Genomic DNA, 27,914 nt, shown 5'->3' with positions numbered 1-27,914 from the left:
GAAATCTTGGTCCTGTCTGAGTTACTGAGAGCATTCCCACAGCTTCGGTAGAGGCAGGGTTGTACCCCGTGCCCCTGAAGGAAATGGGAATTGTGAAATGCCAAGGGGTGTTTATTTACTGAGCTGCATTCACTCAATGATAGATGCTTGGTTTTAAAGTGCAACTGCCTCTGTGAGTCTGGTTAATAAAAAATAATTAAAATAAAAATACTGTATTCAGTTTGTGTTTTCTGTTTCTCCTGCCCTGGTATGAGTTTCTCCATTTTTTTTCCATGTGGTGGGGGTTTGCTGTGTGCTAGGGGATGCACCCAGTGGGTTGAGTTAGGGAGGAGAGAGGCCGTAGCCAGCCCGGGCAGTGCTGCTGGGTTGGGCCACCCATAGCCATATCTTGTGGTCCATGAGCCACAGCTGGAGCGCTGTGGCACAGCATTGTGCTGTAGACAAAGTGCAGCCTCTGCAGTCTGTCTCTGGAGGCTGGTGTTCACAGGAGTGACACAAATGTGCCTGAAGTGCCCATTTTCCCCAAACTGCTGGCACCATTTGATTGTGCTTGTGGATGTGCTGATATTCCTGAGCAGGGTTGTTTCAGTCGCTGCTACTTATAGTGACTGGTGCGGCTCTTCCTTGGATGCTGTATGAAATAACGAAATAAGCTGCCAGCTTATTGGAAAAAACCTGAAGCCTGCCCGAATGCCTGGTGAGAGCTCACTTATACTGTGAAGGATGAGCAGCAGTGACAGTGTGTGCTGAGCCGTCTCCCCAGCCAGGAGTGCGCTTACCTCAGGGCCAGCCCTGGCAGTGAAACCTCTTCTTATCCCGTGGTGTGGCCGTTCGCTCCTCTCTGGATCTGGGACTTCTGCTCTCAGCCCTTTAGACCTTCTGATGCTCAGGGAGGACCTCAGGTGAGATGGCTTCATGTGCAGGAGAAGCTGAAGGATGCTTCAGAGACAGGGAGAGTAACGAGCCCTTGGGTCCCTGCGCACAGGTGTCATCCTTGGGTCTCTTCAGCAGACAGGACAGGGTATACTGCAGTACATTTATCTGAAATGCCATTCTGCCCTGAGAATACTTAGGGTAATATTGATTTTTAATATTGTTGTCTCTATGGCTCGCTCTTCTCCAAATGGTTAATTGATTTTTAGTTTTCTGTTTCTTTGATTTTCTTTTAGGTTGCAAAGTAGACAGGACTGAATAAGAAGGCTGAGCCATATCTGTAGAAGACTTAATCTTTCAATCATTTTCCTCTGAATTAAACCAAAAGAGCAGTAGCAAATCCAGGAATCCTATTAAAGACGACCTGTATAGTGAGAATAAAATCGAGTTTGTACCTTCTTTGGCTTCCTAATTTTCTGTCAAGAAATCTGTGAATGTTTTCCTTAAAGTCCATTCATTTTTATTGCTGCTACAAGTGCAGTTCCTGGCTGGCCTGGGTGGCATGCTCTTGGATGGAGAGTGAGGAGCAGGAGGGCATTTCAAGCCAAGAGGGTAGCGAAAGCTGAGCCGGTGCGATGTGATGGGGATTTAGCTCTTGGCTGTAATTAAAAGAGTTTGTCAATAGAGCTTTAGCACAGAGTGGTTCCAGCAAAACCCTGCGAGGCGATGGAGATTTATGCCAAGAAAAGAGCTCCTTTCTTGGTGTAGCTTCACTCAGTCCTCCAAACGGAGCGAGTTTAGCTGCTGCTTCAGTAGCTCTGTTGTTCCGTACAGCTGTGTCAGTTAGGGTTATTTTTCCTTTTTACTGATTCTGAAATTACATTGTTATTCTGGAAAATGTTTCAAGAATAAATCTGAAAGTTTACAAAGCAGATTGCTATATAAATTTCTCAAAATCTGTAAACCAGATTGATGGGTATTTGTGAACGACTAAGGCATTTCAATGTTTAATTGTTATCTCAGAAGGAAAAATGCTTACTTAAAAGTCTAAAACCTTGTAAAGTCATAAAATTTAATAAAATTAAGTCATAAAATTTAATTAAAAAGTAAATGTTCAGCCTCTGAGATGACTCCTTTATAGTGGAATAAAGGTATTGGCATTTCTGCTATTCTAGAAAATACTGCCAGAAAACAACCATAACATGGAGAAAAACAAAACCCTCTTATTGCAGTAAATTTTGGGTGGAAGGAAAAGAAAGTTAAAAGCCCAGTTAGAGATTAAAGGCACTGCAGAACACCGAGTGCAGGGAGATGAGACGTGGCTAAAGTGCGTTTGATTGTTTCTATAAATACAGGTATGTAGGAATGAAAACTGACTCATTGTTCAGATGAATTTACTGAACAGTTTTAAAAGTCTGCAAGAATAATAAATGATGTAGCCTTTCAGTTGTCTGCAGAGAGAAGATCCAGTTCACAAACGTAATGTTGGCTCCAGTGTCACTGCCAATTATTCCAGTAAAAGTAGCAGGAAATGTGCACAGCGCTTATCCTGAGCATGCACTCAAATACTGTGCATCTTGTTTCATGTGCAGAATTTAACAAAATAATCTTGCTGTGCATTTAAATGTGTTTGTTTCCCTGGGAATCTTACTCAAAAATTGTTTGCACCAGAGTCTGTCTCCTAGATTACAATGAGGCTTTACTTTGTTAAATTAAAATTGCCATGCCCTCTTGCGCGGCATTATTTGCAGAGAGCACCACTTCCCCCGTGCAGAGTACAGAGGAGAGTGAGGGAAGGCTTTTCTTTCCCAGTATCCAGACTTTTCAAAAAGGGAGATTCCAGTCAGCCGCTGTGCATGTGCTGGTGAATCTGTTAGAGCTCAACCTAAGGAGCATTTTGCAACCAGATGATGAGAGGCAGGGCCAGGAGCAGAGCACCCTTGTGAGCTCTCCATGGCCCCAAGTTACCTCCTGCAGGCTCCTCTTGTTCTGTAAACATCTTATAGGCAGATTAAAGCATCCAAGTTTTATTTCCTGCTCTCTCTTCCTTTGCAGCTCTGAATCCAGGGCTGCTCCCAGCCCTGCTCTTGCTGCTCAGCTGATGGGTTTGTGTTTTAGTCACTGGACCGGTTGGTGCAGATGATCCTCTTGTTTTAGCTTTCTTGGATGTAGCTGTTCAGGAGTAATGTAACAGGACTTGGATTTTTGGGTTTGTATGGCCAGGATAGGACTTGTTCTGAAGTGAGAGAGCTTTGGTATCCTATGCCATGGTAAGCATGGTGGTACTGTGCTGTAGACTTGGTTTGCTGTGGAGAGGATGTATGTGGTTAACAGAACAAATGTTTTCTGAGCCTTATGGATTTTTCCACAAGTTGTGTCAGGGTTGTTAATAGAATCAGATCAGACTCTTGAGTCTGCAAGTATGGATTATGGGTCGTTACTGCATTATGGGTATGCGTTAGTCTTTTGAGCAGAAGAACTCTTGTGCCCAACAACAAGGCTTGCTTAAGTATACTCAGATATTTGAAGGTGCTGTTCACTTTCCAGGCACCCTGTTTGGTTTAAATATTTAATGAAAGCAACTGTGGCTACAGCTCTTATCAAGAGTAGTGTGTAATATCAGTTCACTACAGTGAAGCTAAATCGAACATTTCACATTTTACTTTTCTTTGCTGTGCTTGCTAGTATCCAATGCAGAGAATGACTTAAGCTCCCAGGTCAAAAGTGACGTTTTACAGAAATAATAACCTGAAATTAGGTATTTTTCTGCTGTGATTTCATAGGGAAATAATTATATCTGTAGAAGTGTTTCCTTCAGCCCAGTGATCTGTGCAAGACTCCACACTGCTGTGTGCACAGCAGCTGCTTTGTTGCTGCTAATGAGAGTGAGCAGCAGTGATCCCTTCCCTCCCTTCTTTCCCAAGCTTTTTTCTTGCTAGGTATAAAGTTGTAAAATTCTGCTGCGAGAATCTCCTCCTCTGCCTGTTTCCTCCTCCTTCCCTTGGCTCCGGTGTACCTCAGAGGCATTCTTGCATTTGGTCACCATCTCTGGGTGCAGAGGCTGCTCTCAGCTGCCCAAAGTTGTGGATGAGTTTTCCACAAGACTTACATGTTTCTGCAAAATTTACCCACCACGTGAGTTATAGGTGAAGCTTTCTAAAACTGCACAAATAGAAGAATTGGTCTGAAGGTTTCTGACATACATATTTGTAAATATATGAACATGGAAATAGAATTTGTCTTCTCTGACATCAAATTAACAGGAATCAAAATTTAGCCTGGCATGAGGAAGAACAGTGTTGCTGAAGATGATAGTTGTGCTGATTTACATAACTTATGTTGGACCATAGTTTATATATTAATTATACATTAAAGACAGCTAATACTTTCTCATAGAAAACTGTCTCTTCAGCTTGATTAAATGTTATTGCACTAATTACAGTACTTAAAATGTCTTCTTATTTCCTATTTTGTAACTTATATTCTTTCAGTTTTTCTTGAGGAGAGGAAAAGTCATGAAAGGCAAACACATTTTACATTTATTCCTCATCTGTGCCTCCTTCTCTGCTTCTTCCCTATTCAGAAGTTTATAGAGTTTGAAGATGCACTGGAGCAGGAGAAGAAAGAACTACAAATCCAAGTGGAACACCTTGAATTTCAGACTCGACAGCTGGAGCTGAAGACCAAAAACTATGCAGATCAGAGTAAGCAAAGTCGTACACCAGACATAACTATGCACTTAGCCTTCCACACACATATACTGACACTTTGAAAATATTTTTCATATTTTTTGTTTGTTTTAATGTTATTTGTGAAAACCCTGAAAGGTCTGGTTATTCCTTACTTTGGTATAAAATCTGAGCCTTCTAAAGGATGGGTTGTGTGCAGACTGGTTTAGTAGAGGCTTCATTGCTTCTTTTGTATGGGGCATGCTCAGTATCTCCAAATGCAAGACTTGGGCCATTGGTGAAGCTTCAGAACCTGGTTTCCAGTTTCTGCTTGTCCCTGGGTAGAGCTTCACATTTTTTTCCTCATGTAAATGATCGCATTTATTTGTTTTTGTTTACAAGTACACTTACTTACGTTTACAAATACTTCCTTAACATGTGCAGCCGTGTTTTGTTGGCTGAGGTTTCCCTCGGAATTCATTGGTGTTTTGTCCAGTACTCCTGCTCCTCAAATACCCAGGGACACCCATCCCAGAGGGTAACTTAAATTGCTGTTAGACTTGAACACTTACAGGACAGCAGATGACTGCTGAAGAACTCTGCTTCTATGGTCTTACTGCACTATTTGATCTGCTCATTTTGGGAACATGCAGGTACCCATGAATTTGGTTTGTAACAAAGACCAGATGCCACAATGTGCATTATTCTGTTTCTGTTTATTTTGTTCAGTTGGTGTAGATTGATTTCTAGCAAAATAGGCTTTGAGACTTCTGGTTTCTTTTGAGAGCCTGATATCTTGTTAGCTGATGGTTGGAATCTTCTCTTGCTAGTTTCACGACTGGAGGAACGTGAATCAGAAATGAAGAAAGAGTATAATGCTCTGCATCAGCGTCACACAGAGGTAGGATGTAATCTCATTATTTCTAAATAAATAGACTTTGATCCTATATGTAAAGTCATGACAAAGAATTGAGCTTTACAATACTAGTGATGACTAGAACTGATGAACTTTGGGGACATCAGAAATATCTGAATAGAGCATGTAAAGAGGATAGAGCGAGCCAGACTCTTTACAGTGGTGCCCAGTGACAGGACTAGAGGCAACTGGCACAAACTGCAACACAGAAGCCTCCCTCTGAACAACAATAAAAACTTCTTTACTGTGAGGATAATGAGCAGTGTCTCAGGTTGCCCAGAGATGTGGTGGAGTCTCCATCCTTGGAGATATTTAAAAGCTACCTGGATATGGACCCCAGGAGGTTCCTTCCAACCTCAACTGTTTTGTGGTTCTGTGAACAGCGCGTCACTGCCTCATCTCCCACTGCCAGTCAGTGTCCAGGAGATGTCTTACATGATATTTGGATATGCTCTTTCATGGCTCTTATGTTATGAGATCAATCTTAAGTAATTTCTGACACTTATTTGCTGTCAAATTTTCTGTTAGATTAGTCCATTCCCTTACATCATCAGGTTAGAAGACAAGAGCAAAGACAAGGAGATGTGGAAAAAAAGAAAGGGAATTGAAAATGGATCCTGAAGAAGATAAAACAAAAGCAGAAAATGAGTCTTGTCTTCTCTGGCTCATGGGTTTTTATCTCCTTGCAGATGATCCAGACCTATGTAGAACACATTGAGCGATCCAAGATGCAGCAGGTTGGGGGAAATAATCAAACTGAGGGGAGTCTACCTGGGAGAAGGTAAGGCCATACCCTCTCCTTGTAATGTATGCTGGCTGGGAACTTACAAACTGGGTGTGTGTATTTGAGAGAGAGAAACCAGAGGCAGCATCTTTCCCTGTGGGCATGGATTGTAGTTGAAGCTTTTTTGGAATAGGTTGTGGATACCTTTTCTAAGGCTTGACAACAAGGAGCTTTATGTGTTCTGTTGCAAGGCTTAGGCTTTGTCACGCTGCTATTGGTGGGAGGCCTCTGGAAAAATACATTTGTATTCTCAGGTAGCATGTAAGAGGTTTATCTACAAAATGGATGGAGGTGTCAAGTAAAGTATTTGTGTATGTGTGTGTGTCTTTGTATGTGTGATAGCCAACAAAGCCTCGGCAATTAAATGCATTAGATGTTATAGGATTTTTTTTTGCTCTGTTCCTTCAGGGAAAGCTTTCTGTAAGTCAGTCACCCAATACACCGACTTACGCCCAAGACATTGATTTTCCTCCCTCCTCGCCTCACTGTTTTCAGAATACCAAACCAGTAAGAACCAGCGTTTGCTTAAAGCAGCAGTTGTAGTCTTAGAACAAATTTAAAGCACAAAAGTTGCGGTTATGTTGAGTTCAGTACAGATACATCTGTTTTTAACTGGTATGCGAAGGAAAATGTTTTCTCTCTGATGATGCTGTGTACCAGTAACATTGCCTATAGGGTGAGAAGTGGAAGTGGTGTTCCATGCATACTGATTACAGAATCATAGAGTCATTAAAGTTGGAAAAGACCTGTAAAATCATCAAGTCCAAGAGGTAATAGATCACATAACACATAATCTACTCTGATTAAGCATAATCTATTAAGTCATTGAGCCATAAAAAAAGAATTTTTCTCTGGCAATTCTTATGCAGGGCAGGTTACTATTTGTGTTAATTGTCACATGCTAGTAAGATAATTAACTCTACAGTGACATTGTCTAACCCAGGAAGTTTTGAACTTAAACAGTGTTTGCCAGGGGAACAATATTGATGAAGTAATATACTGCAGGAAATTAAATCTTTTTATTGTCCTTGCCTGTCTTTTTTTAACTTCTCAATTTCTTCTGGCCTTGAGGAATGTAAAAAGGTTTTGCACACATGCTGACCACAAGCCACTGCTCTGAAAGGTAGATAGACAGTACCTGCTGCACAGGAATACTTGGAAAAGAGTGTGTCCTCCCTTGACTCTTACAAAATACAGCTGACTCATCTTGGTTAATATCTGTGAACTTTAGCTGGTTAATATCACTGAACTTCACTCAAAAACCCAATCTTTGAGAAGCATTGTGCTAAGAAAAGGAGTGGGGATGGCATGTCAGACTTTACGCAAAGGGCAGCATGGGCAAAGACATGAAAATTCTGGGAAAACGGATAAACAGAAAGCCATGAAGGTTTTTGAAATGTTATCTGGTAGGGATGATGAGATGCAAAAGAACAACATTGAGCAAAAATTGGAGATGAAGAAAGAGCAAAATTATTTGAAATGGAGAATAAAGGAAGAATAAGTGAGGATATTTTAGTAACTTGCGTGTAGGTCTGTAACGTCTAATTTCTAGACTGTCAGTTGATTTTGGTGTTATGTAGTAGAAAGGAAATTTGAGGCCTTGGCAAAGGACATGTAAACACCCTTTGTCTGCTGTGGCTCCCTGTTGCTGGACTGGACTGCTCTGGAGAAGACTGAATTGAAATTGCCAGAGTTTTGAGTGTGTATTATTGGAAATTAAAAGTGAGAGAAAAGGAGACCCATCCCCACTGTGTCAATGAAAGAGGCTTGAAGAATGGAAAGGGGGCAGTAGAAGACATGAGTCTTCAGAAACTTTAGTAACTAGCCTGGGACTCTTGCCAGATTCCCAGCAGCCTTAAAGTAATACAGTATCCTGAGCTGGAAGGCACCCATGAGGATCATGGAGTCCCACTGCTGACCTCACACAGAGCAACCTAAAGGTTAAACCATACATCTAGGAGCACTGTCCAGACACTTCTTGAACATGGACAGGCTTGGAGGTGTGGCCATTTCCCTTGGGAGCTTCTTCCAGTGCTTGACCACCCTCTCAGTGAAGAATTTTTTCCAGTACTGTCTATTTGCTGTTTCATTGCCTACCACAATAATTAAAGATACTTCTGTAGCCTTGGCTACGAGAATAACTTGCAGCTGGAAGATACTGGTATCTCAAAGAAAGATCCTTTATTCTGAATCAGTTGATAAGACTTTTATATTCTCATTTGTATGCCTACCAAAGCCTTACACAATGGAAGGAAAGACACAGTTGTCTATGAATCAAGGGGGACTGTTTACCCTTCTTCTTCTGACAGTTAAATAGCCCTTTCAGAAAAGAATATCTTACAGTATTTCTTCTAGAGAAGAGTAACCAAAGGCTGTCGTAGTTGTTGAGTGGGGTGTATAGTGAGTTATCTCTGTTTTCTGCAAAACAGTAAATTAGTCTCTGTAAATTCATCTCTGCTGTAAAGTAGTCTAGGAGAATAAAAATAATATTACAGAATACAGTGTTTGGGGTCTGGCATTCTGGCCATTCACTGATTGAAGATTATGCTGATCTCAGTATCCATATGGGTTGTCTAAATACCAAAATCTATTGGAGGAAAAAAAATAAAAATATAGATGTCAGCCTTCCTAGGCAAGAGAAGCAGGCATGAGGGGTGGAGAAGGCAAGGGAAGACATGGTGTAAAAATAACCACTAGTTTGTAGGTGGTGTTCTGTTCATGAAATCTCCCTTATCAGCCTATATTTCTCCCTTCTTCTTTCCCCTCACTCTCTGGAAGTCCACAGTATGCTCCCAGAACATGGTCTGAACCCAGTGTTACAGCTGAAGTGGGATAAGTGTGTTAGGCTTGTTTCCCTTCCCACTTAACCTTCTGTAAATAATATATCTGTGGAAGTACTTACACACTAAAATATAAGAGTACGGTAGGCAAAAGCATGCTTAAGGTCTTCTGGTAAAGGGTCATTCATATATGTACCTGCCAACTTTAGGTTGGATGGCATGGTACAAATTGATTTTAATGAGATTTTCCTTCCTTAATTTTTCCCTCTGCTGTTCTCTGGAATGAAGGGCAAAATTTTCATCAAGAATTGCCTCTTTAATATGAAGAAATTAGTCTTTTACCCTTTTAAGTGTGCCATGTTGCTAGTCTCCTTGGAGAGAAATTAAGAAAAACACACTGTATGTCTGTGAAAGCCCCCAGTGGGGCTGAGATCTGAGTTGGTAGGAACCACCAGTGGGAAATGGGACTTCTTCCTTCATTTCAAGCTTCGCACTGTTTGCGTGTGTGTGTGTAGCTCTGTGTCTGTGTCTATGTGCCCAAGCACCTGGGTCAGATGTGTGGTTCTGTGTCACTGTGCAGCAAGGTGGGGGTGAGCAGCAGCGTTTGTGTATCTTGGGGTGTGGATGTGCACTTGAGGGGGGACATGGGCCTAATTTCTCATAGCCTGTCACACAAATTTGAGTGCATTTATTTATTGTCATCTGTGAATGTGCTTGGATGTGTTACATGGCATAGGGGTGCATATTTGCATAAGACTGTAAGTACACCAGGTGTTTGCCTGTTATGTGGGAGGAGTTTGTGCAAGAACTGTTGGGGGATTCGGGGGGTGTGGGTGTGTGTGTCTGCTGCCATCCAAGAGGGGTGATGGGGACAGTGCATACTTCCATGGGGTGTGGGCTACAGTGCATGTGTACCCCGTGTTTGTTCTAGGGCTGCATGTTTGCATGACCTTTGCTCTCTAATGGTTATTTTTTTTGTCTCGCTTTTTGTGCGGTTGCTGCTCTGTTTTGGCTGTTATGTTTGTCACTGCAGTCATCGCCAGTCATGGAGGAAAAGGTAAATCCTATTGCTGCATCTTAACTTTCTTAATCCTGGTTTTGGAGGTTGCTGTTGAGTGGCAACAGTGTGATGCTGGGAATGTACTGTACTGGCACGTTTCCCCTCTTTGCCTCCTCACACCTGTGTTAGACTTGCTCATTGGGGTGAGGCAGTGGGACCCACCAAGCTGCTGGGTTAACTCATCTGGAAGAAGCTTGCGTGCTCAAATGCAGAAGACACAGAAGTTCAGTCCCAAAACAGGATCAGTCCGCTGTGATTGGACACTTACACTTCACTTCCCAGAATGTTTTTAAAAGCGATCTTTTCTCCCTTATTTTACTATGGACTACAGGGCATGTTTATTCTCTGACTGGGGCAGAAAATGCGTGTCACTGTTAGTAGCTCTCTGAAGGTGCTTCTGACTTTGGGCTGGGCAGTGAGTTCTGCACCCAGAGCCTGCAAAGAGAGCAGTTCTCATCTTTAAATGCTGGCAAACAAATCATAGTTTTGTTATGTTTTATAAGCTTTAGGGTGTTACTTGTAGAGTGTCCTTATCCCAGGTTTTGGCTACTGCAAACCCTTGAGGAGTCTGCTGTTTACCTTGTTATACAAGTGTTAAGGGTCACCCTATACTGGAAAGAACTGAGTATGTGAAGGTTGCTCCAGCACTCAAAATTTAGACCAGCCCCAAGGATACTCCAAAGTTCTTTGAAGAGTGGTAGTCAACCCCAGGACCACAAAGCTGATGTTAACTCTTCTGTAGTTTGTTCTTTCCCGTTTTCTGGGAGGTTCAGGAGAGCCTGGAAGGTGTTTCCAAAGGAACTCGTCAAGGAAATTTCCTAGTAATCTATGTTCAGTTCCTTTCCTGAAGCTCTTAAGGCTTCTGATGCTACGGAGACTTTACACCTGTGTTTAACAGGCATTGTGAAGTTTGTATGTTCACTGTACTTTCAATGGGGTGCTGTATCTCCTTGCATATTAATTGTGCATGTATATGAAACATCTGTGTGAGTGTAGAAATGAGCTATAGGTTCCCAAAATAAATCTGATAGAGATTACCTAAAGAGGAAGTAAAATTTAGTGTCCTTCTCAGCATACATTTGGGATGGCTCATATTTCTCAGTGCTGCCAGTGAGTTACATCAGGCCATCCCAGCATAGTCATAAAAGCACTTACATTATAGCGTGGTGTTAGAGATTCTGACTGCACCACTTGTTTTGTAAGGATTCTTTTGCAGTTACAATAAATTTTCTCCAGCTGCATACACCTGTGAAGCATGACTCCCTTAAGACTATCGTTCTAACTTGAAGAAGAGGAAAGATATGAAACTAATGGTTAAAGCAGCTCAAAAAATGCCCTTTTTTTTCCTCACTGAAAAAGAATTATTATTCTGGAGTAAATTCTTTAAGTTATTTCTTTGACAATAAAACTGTCCTTGTGGCATAGAGTTCTTATTTCTAATTCTGAATCTCTTAATATGTAACTGGCTATAATTTCTGTGGCTTGTAGATCAGGACAGTGACAGGGAAAAGACTTCATATGAGGGGAAAAATTTCCCTAGTATGTTATTCAGAACCTTAAAACACAGCTGTTAGAAACTTTCAGGGTCTTGGAATGATAGCAGTAGGATAAGGATAGGGATAATGAGGTAAATGCAAGAAGACAGACAGAAGTAAATGTACTTTGGCATCGTGACCTATTAGGAGCAGATATAAATGGCGGGAGAGAGAACATAAATCAGTATTTAGGCAAACAGCAGTGCAATGTTTTATAGAAAGCTTCAGCAATTGTTAATATTTAAAAGTAACAAGCACCAGGATGTCTTCTCAGTGGAAAGGCTACAAGGAAACTGATAATCCCTGTCATATATTAATCTGATTTTGAATTTGCTGAAAGATGATCGCATCTTCTCTATGAAAGTGAGGTTAATCAGGTTGTGTCAGTGATCTGTGTTCCTCTAAAATCCGGTTACGTGCTGCCTTTGTGGGAGAGTTTATCTATGAAACCTCCATGTAAGGAGCCTTTAGGATCTTCAGGAAAGGATTTAATGCAGATTCTTAGGAAAAGCACATCCCAAATCTCCTTGTGGAGCCAAACTGGAAACACCTTTCTGCCCCTTCTGGTTCTCCAAGATACGCCACAGCAAGTGGTTATTCCTTAGCACAAGTGACACTGACTCCACAGTGCAGCATGCTGTGTTGGCCGGGCAGTGCTGAGAATGGGAAAATCGGGCATTTTGGTTTTCTCCCCAAACACTGTCTCCTCTGCTAGACACTACACCTCCTTCCTTCATAAATGAGCTGGTTCGTGCACCATCTCCTGTGTTAGTGTGTTTGCATACATCACGTGGGCCTTACATCCTGCTGCTGTTTTGCGCATGGTGATGGGTGAGGCGGTTGTGATGGATTCCTAGCCTGGTCATCAGACCAGTGCTGATGATCGTTAAAGGAAGGCACATGAAGGTCTGCTGTTATTAATACTGGTGTGCAGAAGCATGGATTTCATCACTCCCCGCACCAGTAAGTGAAGCTCCACACAGGAGTAGTTGAAGTACCGTCATTGAACCCCTTTGTGGGTGCATGTCTCCCAGAGGATCAGCTTAGTTTATCTCTGCAGGGCCACTGGAGTCCAGCTAGCAGAGGTGGCTGGAGACATCCCCTTAGTGGATGTGTGATCTGTCCCTGCAGGCCTGCTTGTCGAGCACAAAACCAGTTGCTGGTTTCAGTGTGCAGCTGCAGCCTCTTCCACTTCTACTGCTTGCTTCAGATTTTCTCCCACTGGAACTTGGTCTGAAAACCTGTGCCAGCTCTTACATTCAGAATCGAACCCGCAGCTAGGTAGTCACCTGCAAGTGCCACAACAAAGGGGACAAAGCAGATGTAATTACATACATGTGGCAGTATGATAAATGCATTCTTTTATACTTTTGCTTAATTTCTGAATTTTGGGTGCATTGTAATACGGATATGGAGAGGGGATCCAAGAATACAAGTATTATTTTTCTTGCTTAATATTAGGAGTGATCCGAAACCCTCCAATTTCAGCTGTTGCTAACCAGGTTTGAGGTGGAATGTACAGAAGTGCCATGTAGATGACTCTTACTTAAAAGCCTCTTTCCTGACCCAGTGATGACATCTCTAGGATCTATGGGAGCTGCTTTTCTTTTGCTGTGGGAGTTGTTTGCTGTGGCTTGTTTTCCCACAGTACTTTTGTTTCTCAGAAGATAAACCAACTTAAATTGGCTGGTGGTTCTCTGCACTTCTGCATTCCACCAAAATGTTTCATACTGATGCAGAAGTCAGTCATGCCTGTTGTGGTCACTTGACCCCCTCCCTCTTGGAGTCCCCCCAGGAGGAGGTATAGCTCTAGCAGGACGCCATGGGTCTGGATAGACCATGGATGTGTGGGAGCTGGGAGTTGATACAGCTGCTACGTGAGGGGAAGGGGTGCAGTTCAATTTTTAGTGACTAGTATTTCACATAAGCTGTGCTGTTTCTTTTCTGTAAGAACTTTGTAAACGACTAACAGATTGGTTTCCCCTCTCTGTTTCTCTGTTTAGCAGGAAGGAACGTCCTAACTCTCTGAATGTCTTCCCTCTCGCTGATGGCATGGTACGTGGGCAGATAGGGGCCAAGATCGTCCCAACACTGGACCACTGGCACCTGAGTGACCTCGGCCAGCTGCAGTCCAACTCCAGCTACAAGGTTTTATAGACCATCACGGAGCAGGGGTTTCCCACTCTCCCACTGTCAATAGCATTCTGTGTTTTCATTAAGATGGAGACCAGTCTGTGTCCGTAACCCTTTGCAGCCTCTCCCTGCTGTGTATCTGCTCCCTCAGTAGCTGTGCTGTAGGTGGGATGATATTCTTTTGCAGATCTGGCATATGGTGCGGGAGGGATTTGGCACAGCTCCTCATACTTCTTGTCTCAGTGATAATCTCCTTTACTTGGCTGGCCCCATGTTGAGATGAATGTATGGGGAGGCAGTTAGGGATTTAGGGAAGATAAGCTGTAAAAAAGTGAAGGATTTATTTTGGAGATGAAATGGTGGAATCTGTCCCCTCTCTTCCCCTCGATAAAAGCAGTGCTTTTGCACATCAGCTGGGACCAGGCATTGGGTTGCTCTTGCTCTCCGGTGTCTGTCCTTTTTTACTAATTGCTGTTCTGGCCTTTCTATCTTCAGCTAAAAGGGCTCCTGATCCTCTCTGGATGCCCAAGTCTTGCACTGTGCTTAAACGTTTTCAGTTTCTCGTATATCTAATCATTGCACTAGATTGCATTGTCTACTTTCAATGCACTTCTCACCTTTAATGCGCTGCCTTCTATACTGGGGCTTGCCAGAAACCTCACAGCATAGCAACTGGGCAAGCAGCTGTGTGGTTCTGCCTGTTGCTTGTGGTGCTCTGCTCTGCCATTCAGAGACTGGTCTGAGCCCAAAGACCCAGATGCTGTACTCTTAGCTGCCAGCTTACTGTGATTGCATACAGTTTAGACTACACATGGTGTCCCACATTTCTGATGAGCTGTCCCTGTGGACTTCTCAAAGTCTTTGTGCTTAGGATCCCACTGAATTCCTCTCTTTGGATGATGTTCCACAAATGCCTGGTGACAAGCCTGAGAGCCAGTGGTGCTTCTGCACAGCATGGCGTAGAGCATGTCCACCAGTATCTCACAGAGCTTCTGGTCTGCTTTAATTGTGTCTGATAAAATTTACTTCCTGCCTGGAATTTGTAGAACATCAAATGTTTTGTGTGTCACATTTAAGGACTGCTCTTCTTTTGAGAAGCTGTAAATCACTAATCCTCTAAAATACATTTAGGCAGTAAAGGCAAAGCAGAGAGATTAAAAAAAAAAAAAGAAAAGAAAAAAAAGGAACCCAAAAACCAGAAAAGAAAAAACCACAACCCTTTCTGCAAGTCACCAGATTACATTAATGGTACTTTGGCCTGAGGGACTCTACAGGAGTTGCATCCTTGATGCATAACACAAGAAATTTAGACAAATTACAAATTTACGCAGGAAACAAAGCAGCCACTTCCGTTTTTTAAAGCTATATTTGTAAAGTAGCCAGGCTTAGCACAGCACAGACCTTGGCACTTAGTCAGCCTTCTGCCGTCTTGGAAGTTGGAAATCCAAAAGGAAGATCTTTGGATAAGGTGGAGAATGTTCTTGGAAACCAACCATTGCTGTAGTGTTAGAGGCAAAGTAGTCTGGGAAACGTAGCAACTTGCAGAATGCCAGTTGGGTCCTACAGTCATTTCTGGAGAACTTTGCCTTGAATTAGGAAATAGCAGGATCGCAGTGCACTAACTTAATTGAGGTTGGTGGAAATGAAGATAGAGCATGAATGTGTTTCTTCAGACTAGTGCAGTGCCAACAGGACACTGCTGCAAGGACACAGAGCACAACCAAAATGCACAGAGACCAACCCACTTCTGGCTATGGAGCCAGTTTATTCCCTGGGGTCTCCAGGCATTGCTGCACTTATGGTGTCAATGTGCCTTCGATCAGGGGTGTGCAGCAGGGTTTAGTTTTTAGAGAAGTGCTGGGAGGATGTTGGGGTTAGATCCATCTCGCACAAACTTGCTAAGGTGTAATTCTGTAAGCAGCACCATTGCAGAACTTCTGAAAAGTTGAGTGGTTCTCACTGATAACCCAGTGTCTGAATTGTGGGAGAATGCATCAGAGACACAGATAAATTGGAAGCTTTGATGTCCAAGTTCAGGTAATGGAGGGTCTCTGACTAGATCTCTTAGTGATTTATTGGTCGTGCTGTCAGGCAAAAAAATCCACTTCTGGTTACAAGAAAGCTTTGTGCAAAAGTAGGAGTCTGCTACTACAGCTGTATCTGACACTGGGATTTGTGTTGGTGCTCGTTAGAGAAATTCAGAAGTGGGATGTTGGGTCTAAGGAGCCTGCTTGGTAGAGTTAGAGAGTTTGGGCTGTGGAAGTCTTGGATGGGGTAGTGTGTTACAGAGGATATCCTAGGAGTATGGAGCAAGCCTATGAATAATTAAATAATGTGACTGACTGGCTGACTAGATTTGCAATTTGGAATGGAGATTGTCTTCCTGCAAGCTGCTTGCACGCTCTCTGACTGGAATGCTACTTATTAAATATTTTGCATGACTGAAATCTCAGCAGTGCTGCTCGTGCACTGCTTTGCCTCTTCTTCAGCAGCTCTGATATTTCACTGACATCAACTGAGCACACATGACTCGCCTTCGCAGTACGTGTATCCTGACTCTTCTGACTACTTTTCCTTCTTCCTGGGGCCATACTGTAGTTATATTTCAAGTGTCCATGTATACTTATTATTACTTTTTTTCTATTTTAGTTGCTGTCGTTGTATTATTATTTTATTTTTACATTCAGTTTTACTTTTATTTTATACAATGTTTTGGAGATGAAAGTCCTTAACATTTTTGTTTTTATGTACTATGCTTTCAGTGTTATAACCATACAATTGTGGCTTCTCATGGTGACATATGACTGCTATGAATGTTGGGCCTTTGCAATACATTTTGGAGGTCACTACTACACATTTGATGTTTAGGAGGTTGACAGATATGGCTGTAGGTAAGTGGTGCTCGTGGAGAGTATTTTTTGGGTGAGCTATGGGGTTATGGAGAACGCCTCCAATGCTGTAGAGGAGAGCTGTACATACAGTGGAATATTTAGCATTAACAGAGCACTTGGGACAATAGAAGGAAGATACCAGCAAAGATTAATAGAGCTTCTGGACTGTGAAGAGGAGCACCTTGGTAGTATTTACATTTGGGAGGAATTTCTGCAATGCAGGCTGGTACGTTTTCTAGGTAAATATAAAACTCAGATGTATAACCAAAGAGTAAGTGAAAGAGTAGAGTAATTACTCACCAGTGTGCTCTGGGTGAAGGGCAGATTATACCAATGAACAAGAGGTTACAGGATATCTCCAATACAAATATCGCCCTGTAGACACTGGTGATACAGAGTTTCTGAAGAACATCTAGTTCAGAAGAACAAGGAATGACATGTGGACCCACCTGAGTATCTCTTTTACGGTGCTAAGATGCTCCTGGACTTTGGTTATGCTTATGGACTTAGAGTGGGTGTTTTGTTTGTTAATTTTGTTCAGGGAAAGAGGTTTCATGGTTGCACTTTACACTTGGTACTCTTTGTCCCTTTGTACAGTACAAAGCACAGCAGGCAGGCTGCAGTTGAAGTAGTACAAGGCTTACTGGATCATACTTGTTCTCAAAAACCTGGTTTGATTTTTTTTTTTTCTTTACATATTAGGAAAGTAGCTCCTGAAACAGGAATATGAAGTAGAGGTGGGAAGTGTGGTTTCCACATGTAGCAGCCTAAGTGAAAAGTCCCCATCTCGATCTTGATGCTAAAATCAGCAAATGTGCAGGGAGATGATTTGAGTGTCCATGTGGGGATGCGGGTGCTGTTTGGACTGACAATGCAGAAACTATATACAAAATGTGGATCATATTTAATGGTAACGCAGTTCTAAAAAAGTCTTGATTTCCTATGTAAATGCACAGGTGTAGTGTAAAACCTTTTAACTTCCAGAGTGCAGTGTACAGCAGGGTGTTTTAAGATAAACATACAGAGAGGCCAGTCTAAATAAAGGAAGATCTTAATGAGATTCCAGATTTTAAAAAAACTTATGGCTGCAAAGGGTTAAGTCACCATTTCTTCAGTCTTTTCTCTCATCCCATTTTGATTTTTTTGTTGTGTTGTGAAGTTATTATGAGAACAAGAGAATGAGACTTCCAAATTAGTGAAGTGAAACAGCGTCACAGCTCCAAGGTTGGGAGGCTCAGAGCAGCCTCTGAGCAGCATCAGGATCTTTCTGGTACTTGCACAGGATGGGAGAGGCAAGTAGGAAAGATTAAAGCTGGTTCTGGATGTGCTGCTGCTGAATGTCACTGCACTCAATTGCAACTCATTAGCACATCCAAGTCTCAACATTAATTTTGTTGTCTCCCTGCAGGCAGTAATTGGAGTGGGCTGCCATGAAGAATGGGGAGATCTCATTTGGGTCTGGGAGTGATCACAGCATCGGTCAGGACGTTAATTGGCTGTCTGTGAAGCAGTGCTGCTTTAATTGACAAACAAGGGTCACAGTATAAAATCCTGACAGAGCCTTGAAAGCCTCCCCTGTTTTTCAGAAGGTGGTGTTACAAGAAATGGGGCTGTAATGTCTGTAAAACTGAGAGCCATTTGTGCGCATTTCACACTGGGAATCCATCTCCTGTGTTAATTTGTTGGTTTCTGATTTTTGAGTTCTTGGATCTTGTCATCCTGTAATTTGGAAGTGGGGAGACCACACCTGTTTCTGCTGTGTTGTCAAGCTGGACCCATGCCTGGCTAGCTTTTGCAGGAGGTGGTATGGGGACACAGGTCTCCTGTGCTAGCAAAGTCAGACCATCCTGGCTTGGTATCTGCTTCGCTTCTGCAGTTTAGTGTCAAAACCTCTTTGCTGTTGTTCTCTCATCCAGGTTGTGCGGATGGCTTACAGTAATGATATCATCCAAGGCCTCTAAGAGGCCTCTTCAGATCCTTCCCAAGCAATATTCATGTTGTCCTGCAATCTTGGGAAACTCTGGCCTGGCTTACTGCAAGTGCCAAAGCTTCCACTGTAGTTGCTGTGAGCTGCAAGGGCTTTTCATTTATGATAAGACCACCTTTCCTGAGGAGCATGACAAAGAGACCACATACTGATGGGATTGTGAAGAATAATGTTTAGTATTAAAGGAGGAAGGATATATAAGTTCTTTCACAGGTTGGATTTGCTTGCTGAGTTCAGCACGAGAACTCACTGCTTCTCTGTGGTTGCAGTGCCTAGTGTGACCAGCAAGCGCTGGTACCGCGAGCAAGACTCATTCTCCATACTGCTTTAAGGCAGCCATATGCCAGCAAATGGGAGATTAATTGAAATGTATAGCTGTGCTTTTCCCTTTTTGTTCTTCCCCCACCCTGGAATTGCCATAGTGCCCCCAAGATGAAATGTCAGAATCTGGGCAGTCCTCAGCAGCTGCCACACCAAGCACCACTGGAACCAAGTCCAACACTCCCACGTCATCTGTGCCCTCCGCTGCCGTCACACCCTTGAACGAGAGCATCCAGCCCATGAGTGAATACAATGGCACGATCAAGAGCAATAAGAGGGCACGAGAAAAGCGGAACAGCCGGAACATGGAAGTCCAGGTCACGCAGGAGATGAGGAATGTCAGCATAGGTATGGAATATTGGGTACTTGGTCATTAAAGCAATTGATCAGTAAATGTCAGTAATACAGTAGTTTCACAAATACACAAGATGGGAATAGGTTCATGAATTCAGTCCCCTGCAGTTTCATTCATCCATGTCACAGAACCTCCTTCATAAACAGTCAAGCCCCATCTTAGTCTAACCAAGCTTCTGAAAACCTGTTAGTTAAGTTTCCATTCAGTTTTCTCTCCAGATTTATTTCTAAGTATTTTATATCCAGTTGTTCATATGCCAGATTTTTAAATCAGGTTAAGTATTTATTTTCTCTTCTGTGTGTTTATCCCACACCTTGATGTGTTTAGAAATAGCAATTATATCCAGATGGTTTTTTCAGCTAAATAAGCTCTTTTCTTTTAGTTTATTTCTCTTATCAGAAACTTCCACAAGTCTTTGGAAGTTACAGCTGTTTTCTCTCCACTTCCTGGAGTCCTTTAGTAATTTCAATTAATGATTTATTGCCAGGAAAGCAGTCATCTAAGGCTTTAGCACCATGCAGTTTAGATAAACAACATGGTCTAATAACATGATAAATGTCCCTTTCTGTGCTTTTGTTGTAGTATTTGAGTGAGAATTGCCATGACTGAATGCCATTCTGTGTCTATATTAGCAGCTGAGGGGGTCCTGGGGTCACAGATATCAATCTGCTAGAAACTAGGGTAGTTCCCCATAAATGTGTATGGCTTCTGCATAACCAACTGTTAAATTATGATCTGTTTGGTGACGCTTGCCAAGGCAAATCAGTATAAGTATTGGTATCAGAGATTGAGCATGGATGTCAGTACTTCAGATGCTCTATAAATACTTACCCTTATTTTTACAGTTGCTGCTTTACAAGCTTGTTTGCCATCAGTAGCTTTCTTGGGTCAAAGTCTGTTCTCTTCTGTGTGTGTGCAACTTGGAAGTCCTTGTGCATGTAAAAGCTGCTTTTTTCTTGGCAGAAGTATCATACTGTGGAATCTGCTCAAGGCAAATAGTTGTATCTTTCCTATGTGCTCTGCATATCCAGCCTTTCAGCTATTTCTCACATGTAATGCAAAATCGAATCTCCATGCTGAGGAGAAACACACATACTTGAATTTTAATTATGTATTTTATGCATCTATAATTCAAATGTTTGTCAGTGATGCAAATGCCTTAGAGCTGAACTACCAAAAAAAGGTACTCAAAGGTATTTGCATAAAAGATTCCCAGCTTGACAAAATAAAGAAAAGGAAGCCTCTGTTTCTGTGAGCTTGCGAACCACTGGTGTATGGATGCCTACTTTGGCAACAGATACACATCACGCTTTGTCTTCAGACACAGAATTTGTTGCCGAATGGTGCACAATGCCAGCCTGAAAGAATAGAATCAACACTGAAGTTGTCATGGGCTTTGTATATTTAACTACTGAGGCCATTTGGGAAGGTCAAAAATTTCTCATCTGGCATCGTTGAGGGACTAATGTAGTTTGCAAATTAGGTCTTTAATCCTTTAAGAATTTCTTATGTGAACAGACACTGTGTTCATATGGCTTGTTTAGAATAGGTGCAAGTCTGAGCTTCAGCATCCAAGAAATGTGACTTGATAAGAGGAGGAAGTTCCTTAGTCTCTAAATACTGGCTTCAGGCTGTAGATTATACAGAAAACAGATTAGATTTAATCTATCCGTTTTTAAGTGAAATTTCACTGTAATGGGTATCTAAACCAGTTGTAGACTTGAGAATTGAAAACTTACTTCTATTAAAACTAAATAGTACCAGTTCATAACTTACAGTAATCTCTGTGAAGCTATACAGAAAATCATTGTGTTGTCTTCAGTCTCAGCTAAAGCTGCATGGTGATTGAGGAGTTTTTACTGACAGATAGGTGTGTTTGGAATTTATTTTAATAATTATTTTAATGATTTATTTTATATTTATTTTAATGTTTCTGGTTATCACATTTTAATGAGGATCCAGGCCAATGACCTTGGTGCTACTTTGGTCTGGTGGGGGAGAGGGGGTGCTTATGGCTTTCCTGCTCTGGAATTGGGAGCACACCTTTCCAGCACTGGTGCATTTGTGACTCCAGATGATCAGCCACTTTCTGTTCCTATTTTAAGACTTCAAACACAATACTGTGTAGTTTTTGAACGTTATTAGTCAAAGCTGCAGAAGTCCCTTCAAGGAACACCATCCTGTGAAAGTCCTGATCCCATAGATCATGTGTATTGTCTTCCCCAGGAATGGGCAGCAGTGATGAGTGGTCGGATGTTCAGGACATCATAGACTCTACTCCAGAGCTGGATATGTGTCAGGACCCCCGCCTGGAGCGCACTGGTAACAGGTATTGATTGTGACTTTGCAGTGTGTGCTCTTCCTTGGTTTTATGAGGAGTGAGGAATGGATGCCGTGGCTCACACTGAGTTCAAGATGCACTTGTTCAAGAAAGTCCATATATTCTGTCTAGTGCAGGTATGAGGGGTTCTGACCTTCTTTGAGTTCTCCAGAGAAGACAAATGTCAGGTCCATGAGCAGCAGGAGACAGGGCTGAGGACAGATACACCTACCATGTAGCTCAGAGGAATGAAGGTGCAGGCCTGAGGTTCAAGGGAACCCTTGGACCAGTGGGTGGGTGCAGGTCCCAGGCGTGGCTGGTCAGAGCAATTTTGACCCATCAGTGCACTCAGGACCTCAACAGGGTCATCTGAATTAGCAGACTTTCACTAAACTACTCTGCTGTTCTTGTTCTATCCATCACTTGTTTTGTGCTGATCCTGTTTAGCTCCCTAAAGGCTGTTAATTTTGGCACCATATTTCTGTGAGGCATGTAATAGACTGGAATTATTAGTCTAGGCACTTTGATGTATTTTTACTAAGGTCTGGTGGTTAATTTTACAGGATTCATTAATTTTTACTCCCCTCCATTGGGTAATCTGGCACTGCACCAACAAAATAACCCCCTAGCTCTTACAGGTATGCAGAAGATAATACCCTGACAAAGTTAAGGCAAGATTTTCTCACAATCCAGATCTGGACTGGATTCCCCCTGTTGAGCACCCTCGTTGAGAAGGGTATGAGCAGCAATAATATGCATTTCTCAACTGCAAAACCATACGCAGTTAAGCTCCTTTTAGAATATGTAGGATGCATGGACAATTTTTAGGATCGGATGCAGGAGGAATCTAGGGAAGCAAAAAGTGACTGATGAGATCAGATCAAAATTTGGTTAAACCCAAGATAAAAAAGGGAACAGAGAGGATCGGCGTACTGGGAGCTCTTCAGACAGTGATCTCTGATCCAGGAGGTGAGACCGAAAGCTACAGAAGACACAAGTGAACTCTGGAGCTGCTGAACAGTGTGCTTCCTGCTTTGAAAGGAGAATGCTTTTGAGATAGAGACAGCTTCTGAAAGTTGAGTGCTGAAGAGATAGGTTCAAGCCAAATCAGGTTTTCAGGTCAGAAGTTGAGTGGTGGCTGCTTCTTGTCACTTGTGCTGTTCATTAGACTGTGAGAACTGATTGATTCTGGACAGTCACGGCACCCATTTGTAACTCCGCAGTGCTCTCAGATGTCTGGGTAGCTGTAATTTTTCTGTAATTGAAAAAGATACCCAATTTTTTTTCCTTTTCTCTGCAATGTGTTGTAACTCTGCAATATCAGAGGCAGCTACTGCACCCCATTTGTAACCTCCAGGCCTTATCACTGAAACTTGATTTATCTAAGAATGAGGCCACACAGCTTGAGTAATCTCCAGTGGTACTGACCTTTCTGTTAGACTACTGGAAAAAGTGCACAGCCTCTCTTCATGTTGGCTGATTCCCCTCATACAAGACAGGGCACTTGTGTTTAAACGCACGTTAAGACCTTTTTCTAGAGTAAGCAATGACAATCCCAGAGCCTTCACCTCCTGTAACACCTATTTTCTGTTTGAGCCATGAGACTGTCAAGAAATGCAAGAAGATTCTTGATGGTACCAAAGACACTCAGAGGTGGAAATGTGCTCTCGTATGATTAGAAAACATTAACTTTGATTTACCTTTAATAAAATGCATTTTGCTGACATGGGAAGAAGCATTTTGGCACATAGACTCACCCAAAGAGGAAACAAACCCTTCATGCTGATTCCACTTGCCAGCTTGTGAAGGAAAAAGACCATTGCTGGTTTCACCATTTGGTTCCTTATCTGATCTCACTGTTGTGAAAGGTTGCTATCTAAATTTATTGGAGTGTAGGAGTCCTCAAAGAGTCTTAAGAAGAGCTGAGAGCTTCTGCAAGTCGCAATTTTTCTGTCAAATAGTCATTAACTGTTACGATTTGGAAGGAAGTCAACTGGACAAGCTTTGAGGTTGTGCATGATAGGTACTATTCCTTGACATGGGGAATAAAATACGATTTTTTTCTTTACTCGGTACATTCTCTGAACGAGCCTGCGGTGAGCAGGTGGAACATGTTCTCAGGGTTTTCATCTCAGTGGTCAGGAGTGCTCAGTATTTTGGAGAGAAATGCTCTAGCTTAAATGTTGCCAAGTAACTAGAGTCCTTGTTTTTGTTGGTTTTTTTTTTTCTTCCAACAACAGCCCAACACAGGGGATTGTGAACAAAGCGTTTGGGATCAACACAGACTCTCTGTATCATGAACTTTCCACAGCAGGGTCCGAGGTTATCGGAGATGTTGATGAAGGAGCAGATCTGCTAGGTAAAAACTTTTTTACAACCATTCTCTTTTCTCTGGTACAATGCTGATTTTATTAACCTTCTAGAAGCACTTCAGTTATCTTTTCTTTTTTCTTTTTGAGAACTTGAATGTTGAGCTTTTAAAAAAAATGGCATGGAAATTGAGGCATTATATGACTGAAGTATGTCCCTGCATTACAGTAATGCTTATTTAGTAAATAACTTAAATTATTGGGCAACTTTTATTTGGGTTGTCTTTATGTGCGTAAGTTATTTTTCTGTAGGATTCTTCCACACAAACAGTTTGAAGACAAAATTTGTTCCTTCTACTTCCTCACCCAATTTCTCCCCCCCATAACTTTACTCCTTGGCAATTTCACTTGTAACAAAGTGTTTGTTTGAAATTTGCAAGAAAGTAACTCCTTTTGTTGAGTTTTTGGAATATAAATTATATCAAAATATTATGGTCTGTATTGCAGTTTTTACCCTTTTATAGTCAGTCTAAGAGAGGTAGTAATTCACTTTTTAGGCTGATTTTGAAAGAAGTCTGGTCTGGTTCCATATTCCCGACCAGGACTTCGAAGCAGTCAGAGATGCAGCTTTACCTCAGGCAGCAGTCTGAACCCTTGCCACACTTTTTGGTGTTGGACTCCTGAGTATCTAGACTTTAATTCATAACAGAATTTAAACATGTTCTTAAATCCTGCTGAGTATTTTCCTGAATCAGGACAACATGAGTGATCTTTGAATACTCAGACAACATGGGCAGCTGACAACGTCTGTAGCTGTGTAACTCACTTTCCGTTTTACTGCTTGATTTAAGGAGCCTTAGGAGACCCAAGGACTTCAACAATATGCCTTTAATGCATTTATTAGCAAGAGATCTGATCTGACAGTGTGTATTTTCTTTCTGGTGATTACTGATGTAAGATAATCTTGTAAATTTTGGTCTATATGTCCAAAATAGGATGAGCTTAATCGTGTCACAGATTTGCAGCAGCTTACCTTTGCAGAAATTGAATTAGAAAGATACTTGTGTCACCTCTAAATATGAGTCTCGTATGAGGGCTCTCTAAAGGGTATGTTTCCACAGAGAAGATAGATTTTACCCTATGCACTGAAGGCTTGACCCTGAAGACATGGACTGAAGACTGGAAAGGAGGTTAATGTGATATTTCTTGCTCTATCAAAGACAAAAATCTGTGAAATTGATACTAGTATAGGCCATAGTGTGACTGAAATGTAAGAACATGTTCCAGACTATCATCCAGACTATCATCATTGCCTGAAGAGCCACAGAGGAAACTGTGCTTTATAGACGTGATGTAAGAAACAAGATCCACAAGCTGAAAGAGTTCTTTCTCTTTCTGGGTCGTATTTGGAGCTCACTTTTCTCTGTAAATCCAAAGAATTAATAAAGTTTACCTCACCTAAGTGAAATTTGAATACTTCCTCTAGTGTCTTTCAAAACTTGGCAGTCAATCTTCAAAGAATATTCTCTCCTTTTGGACTCAGTTTCTTAAAGAAAGAGAAGCCTCATTAAAGAGGACTTCAAAGCAGAAGGATCTTACAGAAATTACTCTTGAGCTGTAGCTGGCAGGAAGTCTGTTTCTTGAATGGAAAATCTCACTCATTCCTTCTGGATATCTGCAAAGCAGCCAACATCTCTCAGTACAAAATTGGCACTCTTCATTGCAATTTTTGGATATCAAATAATAAATAAAATATGTGGGTTTCCCCACCTGGCTCTAATCCTGCTTTACATACATGAGTCTGTATAGGAAGTATTCTGGAGAAAGACGTGGAATGAGAACAATGATTTACTAATGGTAATTGTAGACCAAATTCCCTTGTTTCTCACTATAGCCTTAGGAACATTAGTGGGCTGTTTTCCTGCGTATTCCCTTGTTAATCGCAGGTTCTTACCTCCCAATCCTGGGTGGACTCCCCCTTCTCCCATCTCCCCCTTCCTCTTCCCTATCCATATAGTTTCCAGATGGAAAGGAGCACTAGCAGTTTGGTTCTGTGCTATGGGTAGGCCCTTCCTTTCGGTTTTAGGATGCCCAACTGTGTTTGCTTTGGAGATTAAAACCTCCCTTCAAGTTAACAGAGGTTTTGTGGTGAAGACAGAAATTCAGCCATATTAGCGGTAAGTTTATGTATAGTTTTTTGTACAGAAGTTGAAATGGGATTATCCGAGTCCCAGCACTGCATTGTAAAAAAGAAAAAAAAAGTTTTAAAATGCAACTGATTCTCTTGGAAGCTGAAGTATCATTGAAGAGCACGTTTATTATCGGAAGATCTAGTTGCTAAAATAAGAAGGGGAGGGGAAAAAGAGAAGGTAGTGGGAACTAGCTGTTCTGCATTTAGTGGTACATGACTAAATAAAGTTAAGGCTTATCCAGTCCAGAAAGATGCGATTGCATAAGATTCATGTCTGGAAAACTGGGGGTAGCTGAGGCATGTGGTTGCTGTTGTACCACGGATTACCTTCCCTGGATTTTTTTTTTTTTATGTCCTGTATGTAGAGTCATGCCATCTACAGTCATGGCAGGTCCTGTCCTTACTATTTCATGCCTTTTGACATTGAAATGGCTGAATCATTGTTAATTTTTTTTGAACAAAATTTTTATTTTGTTGGTTTCAGTCACTGATTGATCCTTTCTTCACTTCCTTTTTTCCCTTGTCTCTCTGTGCTTCGCTGGACATGGCCCATAGGGGAGTTCTCAGGTGTGTATCTCCTCTGCTCAGTTTTCTTTCTTGTTTCTTTTTGCCTTGTTGAGGTCGAATGACATGGTATACACGTGTGATACTCCCCTGCTCTTGTCCAAACACGGTTGGCTTTGCGGACTTCTCCCACCTTTGCCTCGCTTGGTTGCCTTGCACCGGTGGGTCCCTGGGCAGCAGGACATCCCCGTGCCGCGCTCACACGCCTGTTGTGTTTCAACAAGCTTTTCTTGTGTGGCTTTCTGCAGGTTTGCTCCACTGTGTTACACTGGCCAGTCACTCAAGGTCTTGGGGTTCAAAGTGTTGGTTTTTTTTCCCTGTCAGGTTGGGTGCTGTGCTTGGAGCAGAGCTCAGGTGGGCACAGCACTGAGTCAGGTTCCCACCCTCCTCTGAGGAATCCATGCTGTGAGGTATCCCTCTGTGTGCGTGATGGCCGCTGTGGATTAGATGATGCATACTGGCCCGTTTCTGGGATAGCTGTAGTGACATTGAAGACACTTTATTGATGGATTAGCATGGCAAAGCCTCTGTCTTTTGTTGAAGCTTTGCCTTTCTGGCAGGAGTTTGTGATAGCTCTGTCTTGGTGAAGGAGGCTCACTGTCACAGGGCCACGCTCTGTCATCAGCAGGCCCTATGCCTGCAGAGTTTGTACCTTTCCATTAAATGTGCTTGGGCCCTGATGCAATTTCAAGGGGATATCTCTTGATTTCTGTGCAAATTGGATGAAATTTTCCCTGTAGTAAAGGCAGGTGACTTACAGAGATGCGATAGCATAACACTGTGTGCCAATGAGCTTTGTTATATTCCTTTGCCTGGCACCTCTTGGTGTTGGGTCTGTGAGGTTACAAAAGAATGGCAACGTCCTTTCTTAGTTCAAACTGTTTTACTGTAAGCCAAATTTTCATGGTCCTTTCTCAGAAAACCTCCTCCTGAAGTCAAATTGGAGTTTGTTGCAGAGTGAAGGTGGATTTGGGCCTGTGCAAAAAGGCCAGATGAGAGCTTTGACACCCACTTCCCTTTTGTTTTTCCTCCTTCCCCTATCCTTCCCTCACCCTATTCATAACATCTGTTGACTTACCATTGTTGTGGGGATGGGAAATGTGTGTAGTCCAGGGCAGATGATGAAGATGGAAGAAACAGCTAAGCTCATCTCGAGCTTGTCCTGACGTCTTGGGTGTAAACCCCTGCTAGGCCAGGCTGCAGCAGACCAAGGTGTAGGTTATTTCC

General features: G+C 42.1%; 2 protein-coding genes across 2 annotated transcripts in view; both read left to right on the top strand.

The window, feature by feature from the left end:
• Positions 1-4,456: 4,456 nt before the first annotated feature.
• LOC104537276 (C-Jun-amino-terminal kinase-interacting protein 3-like) lies at positions 4,457-13,773 on the top strand (the record flags this gene model as incomplete). The annotated part of the gene is made up of 4 exons (XM_010180102.1): positions 4,457-4,577; positions 5,372-5,442; positions 6,147-6,238; positions 13,620-13,773. Coding segments are annotated over 4 exons (438 nt in total), but the record flags the coding sequence as incomplete, so codon positions are not given.
• Positions 13,774-19,064: 5,291 nt separating this feature from the next.
• MAPK8IP3 (mitogen-activated protein kinase 8 interacting protein 3) overlaps positions 19,065-27,914 on the top strand; it is a 34,106-nt gene continuing 25,256 nt past the window's right edge. The window contains exons 1-3 of the mRNA XM_010180100.1: positions 19,065-19,296; positions 21,530-21,632; positions 23,864-23,982. Coding sequence (XP_010178402.1) covers positions 19,065-19,296; positions 21,530-21,632; positions 23,864-23,982 — 454 coding nt within the window. The remainder of the gene's footprint in view (positions 19,297-21,529; positions 21,633-23,863; positions 23,983-27,914) is intronic.

Source organism: Mesitornis unicolor, unplaced genomic scaffold (assembly GCF_000695765.1).
Source record: "Mesitornis unicolor isolate BGI_N332 unplaced genomic scaffold, ASM69576v1 scaffold26932, whole genome shotgun sequence".
NCBI lineage: Eukaryota > Metazoa > Chordata > Aves > Mesitornithiformes > Mesitornithidae > Mesitornis > Mesitornis unicolor.
The sequence above is the reverse complement of the archived record's forward strand: the minus strand, read 5'-3'. Positions and strand labels throughout refer to the sequence as shown.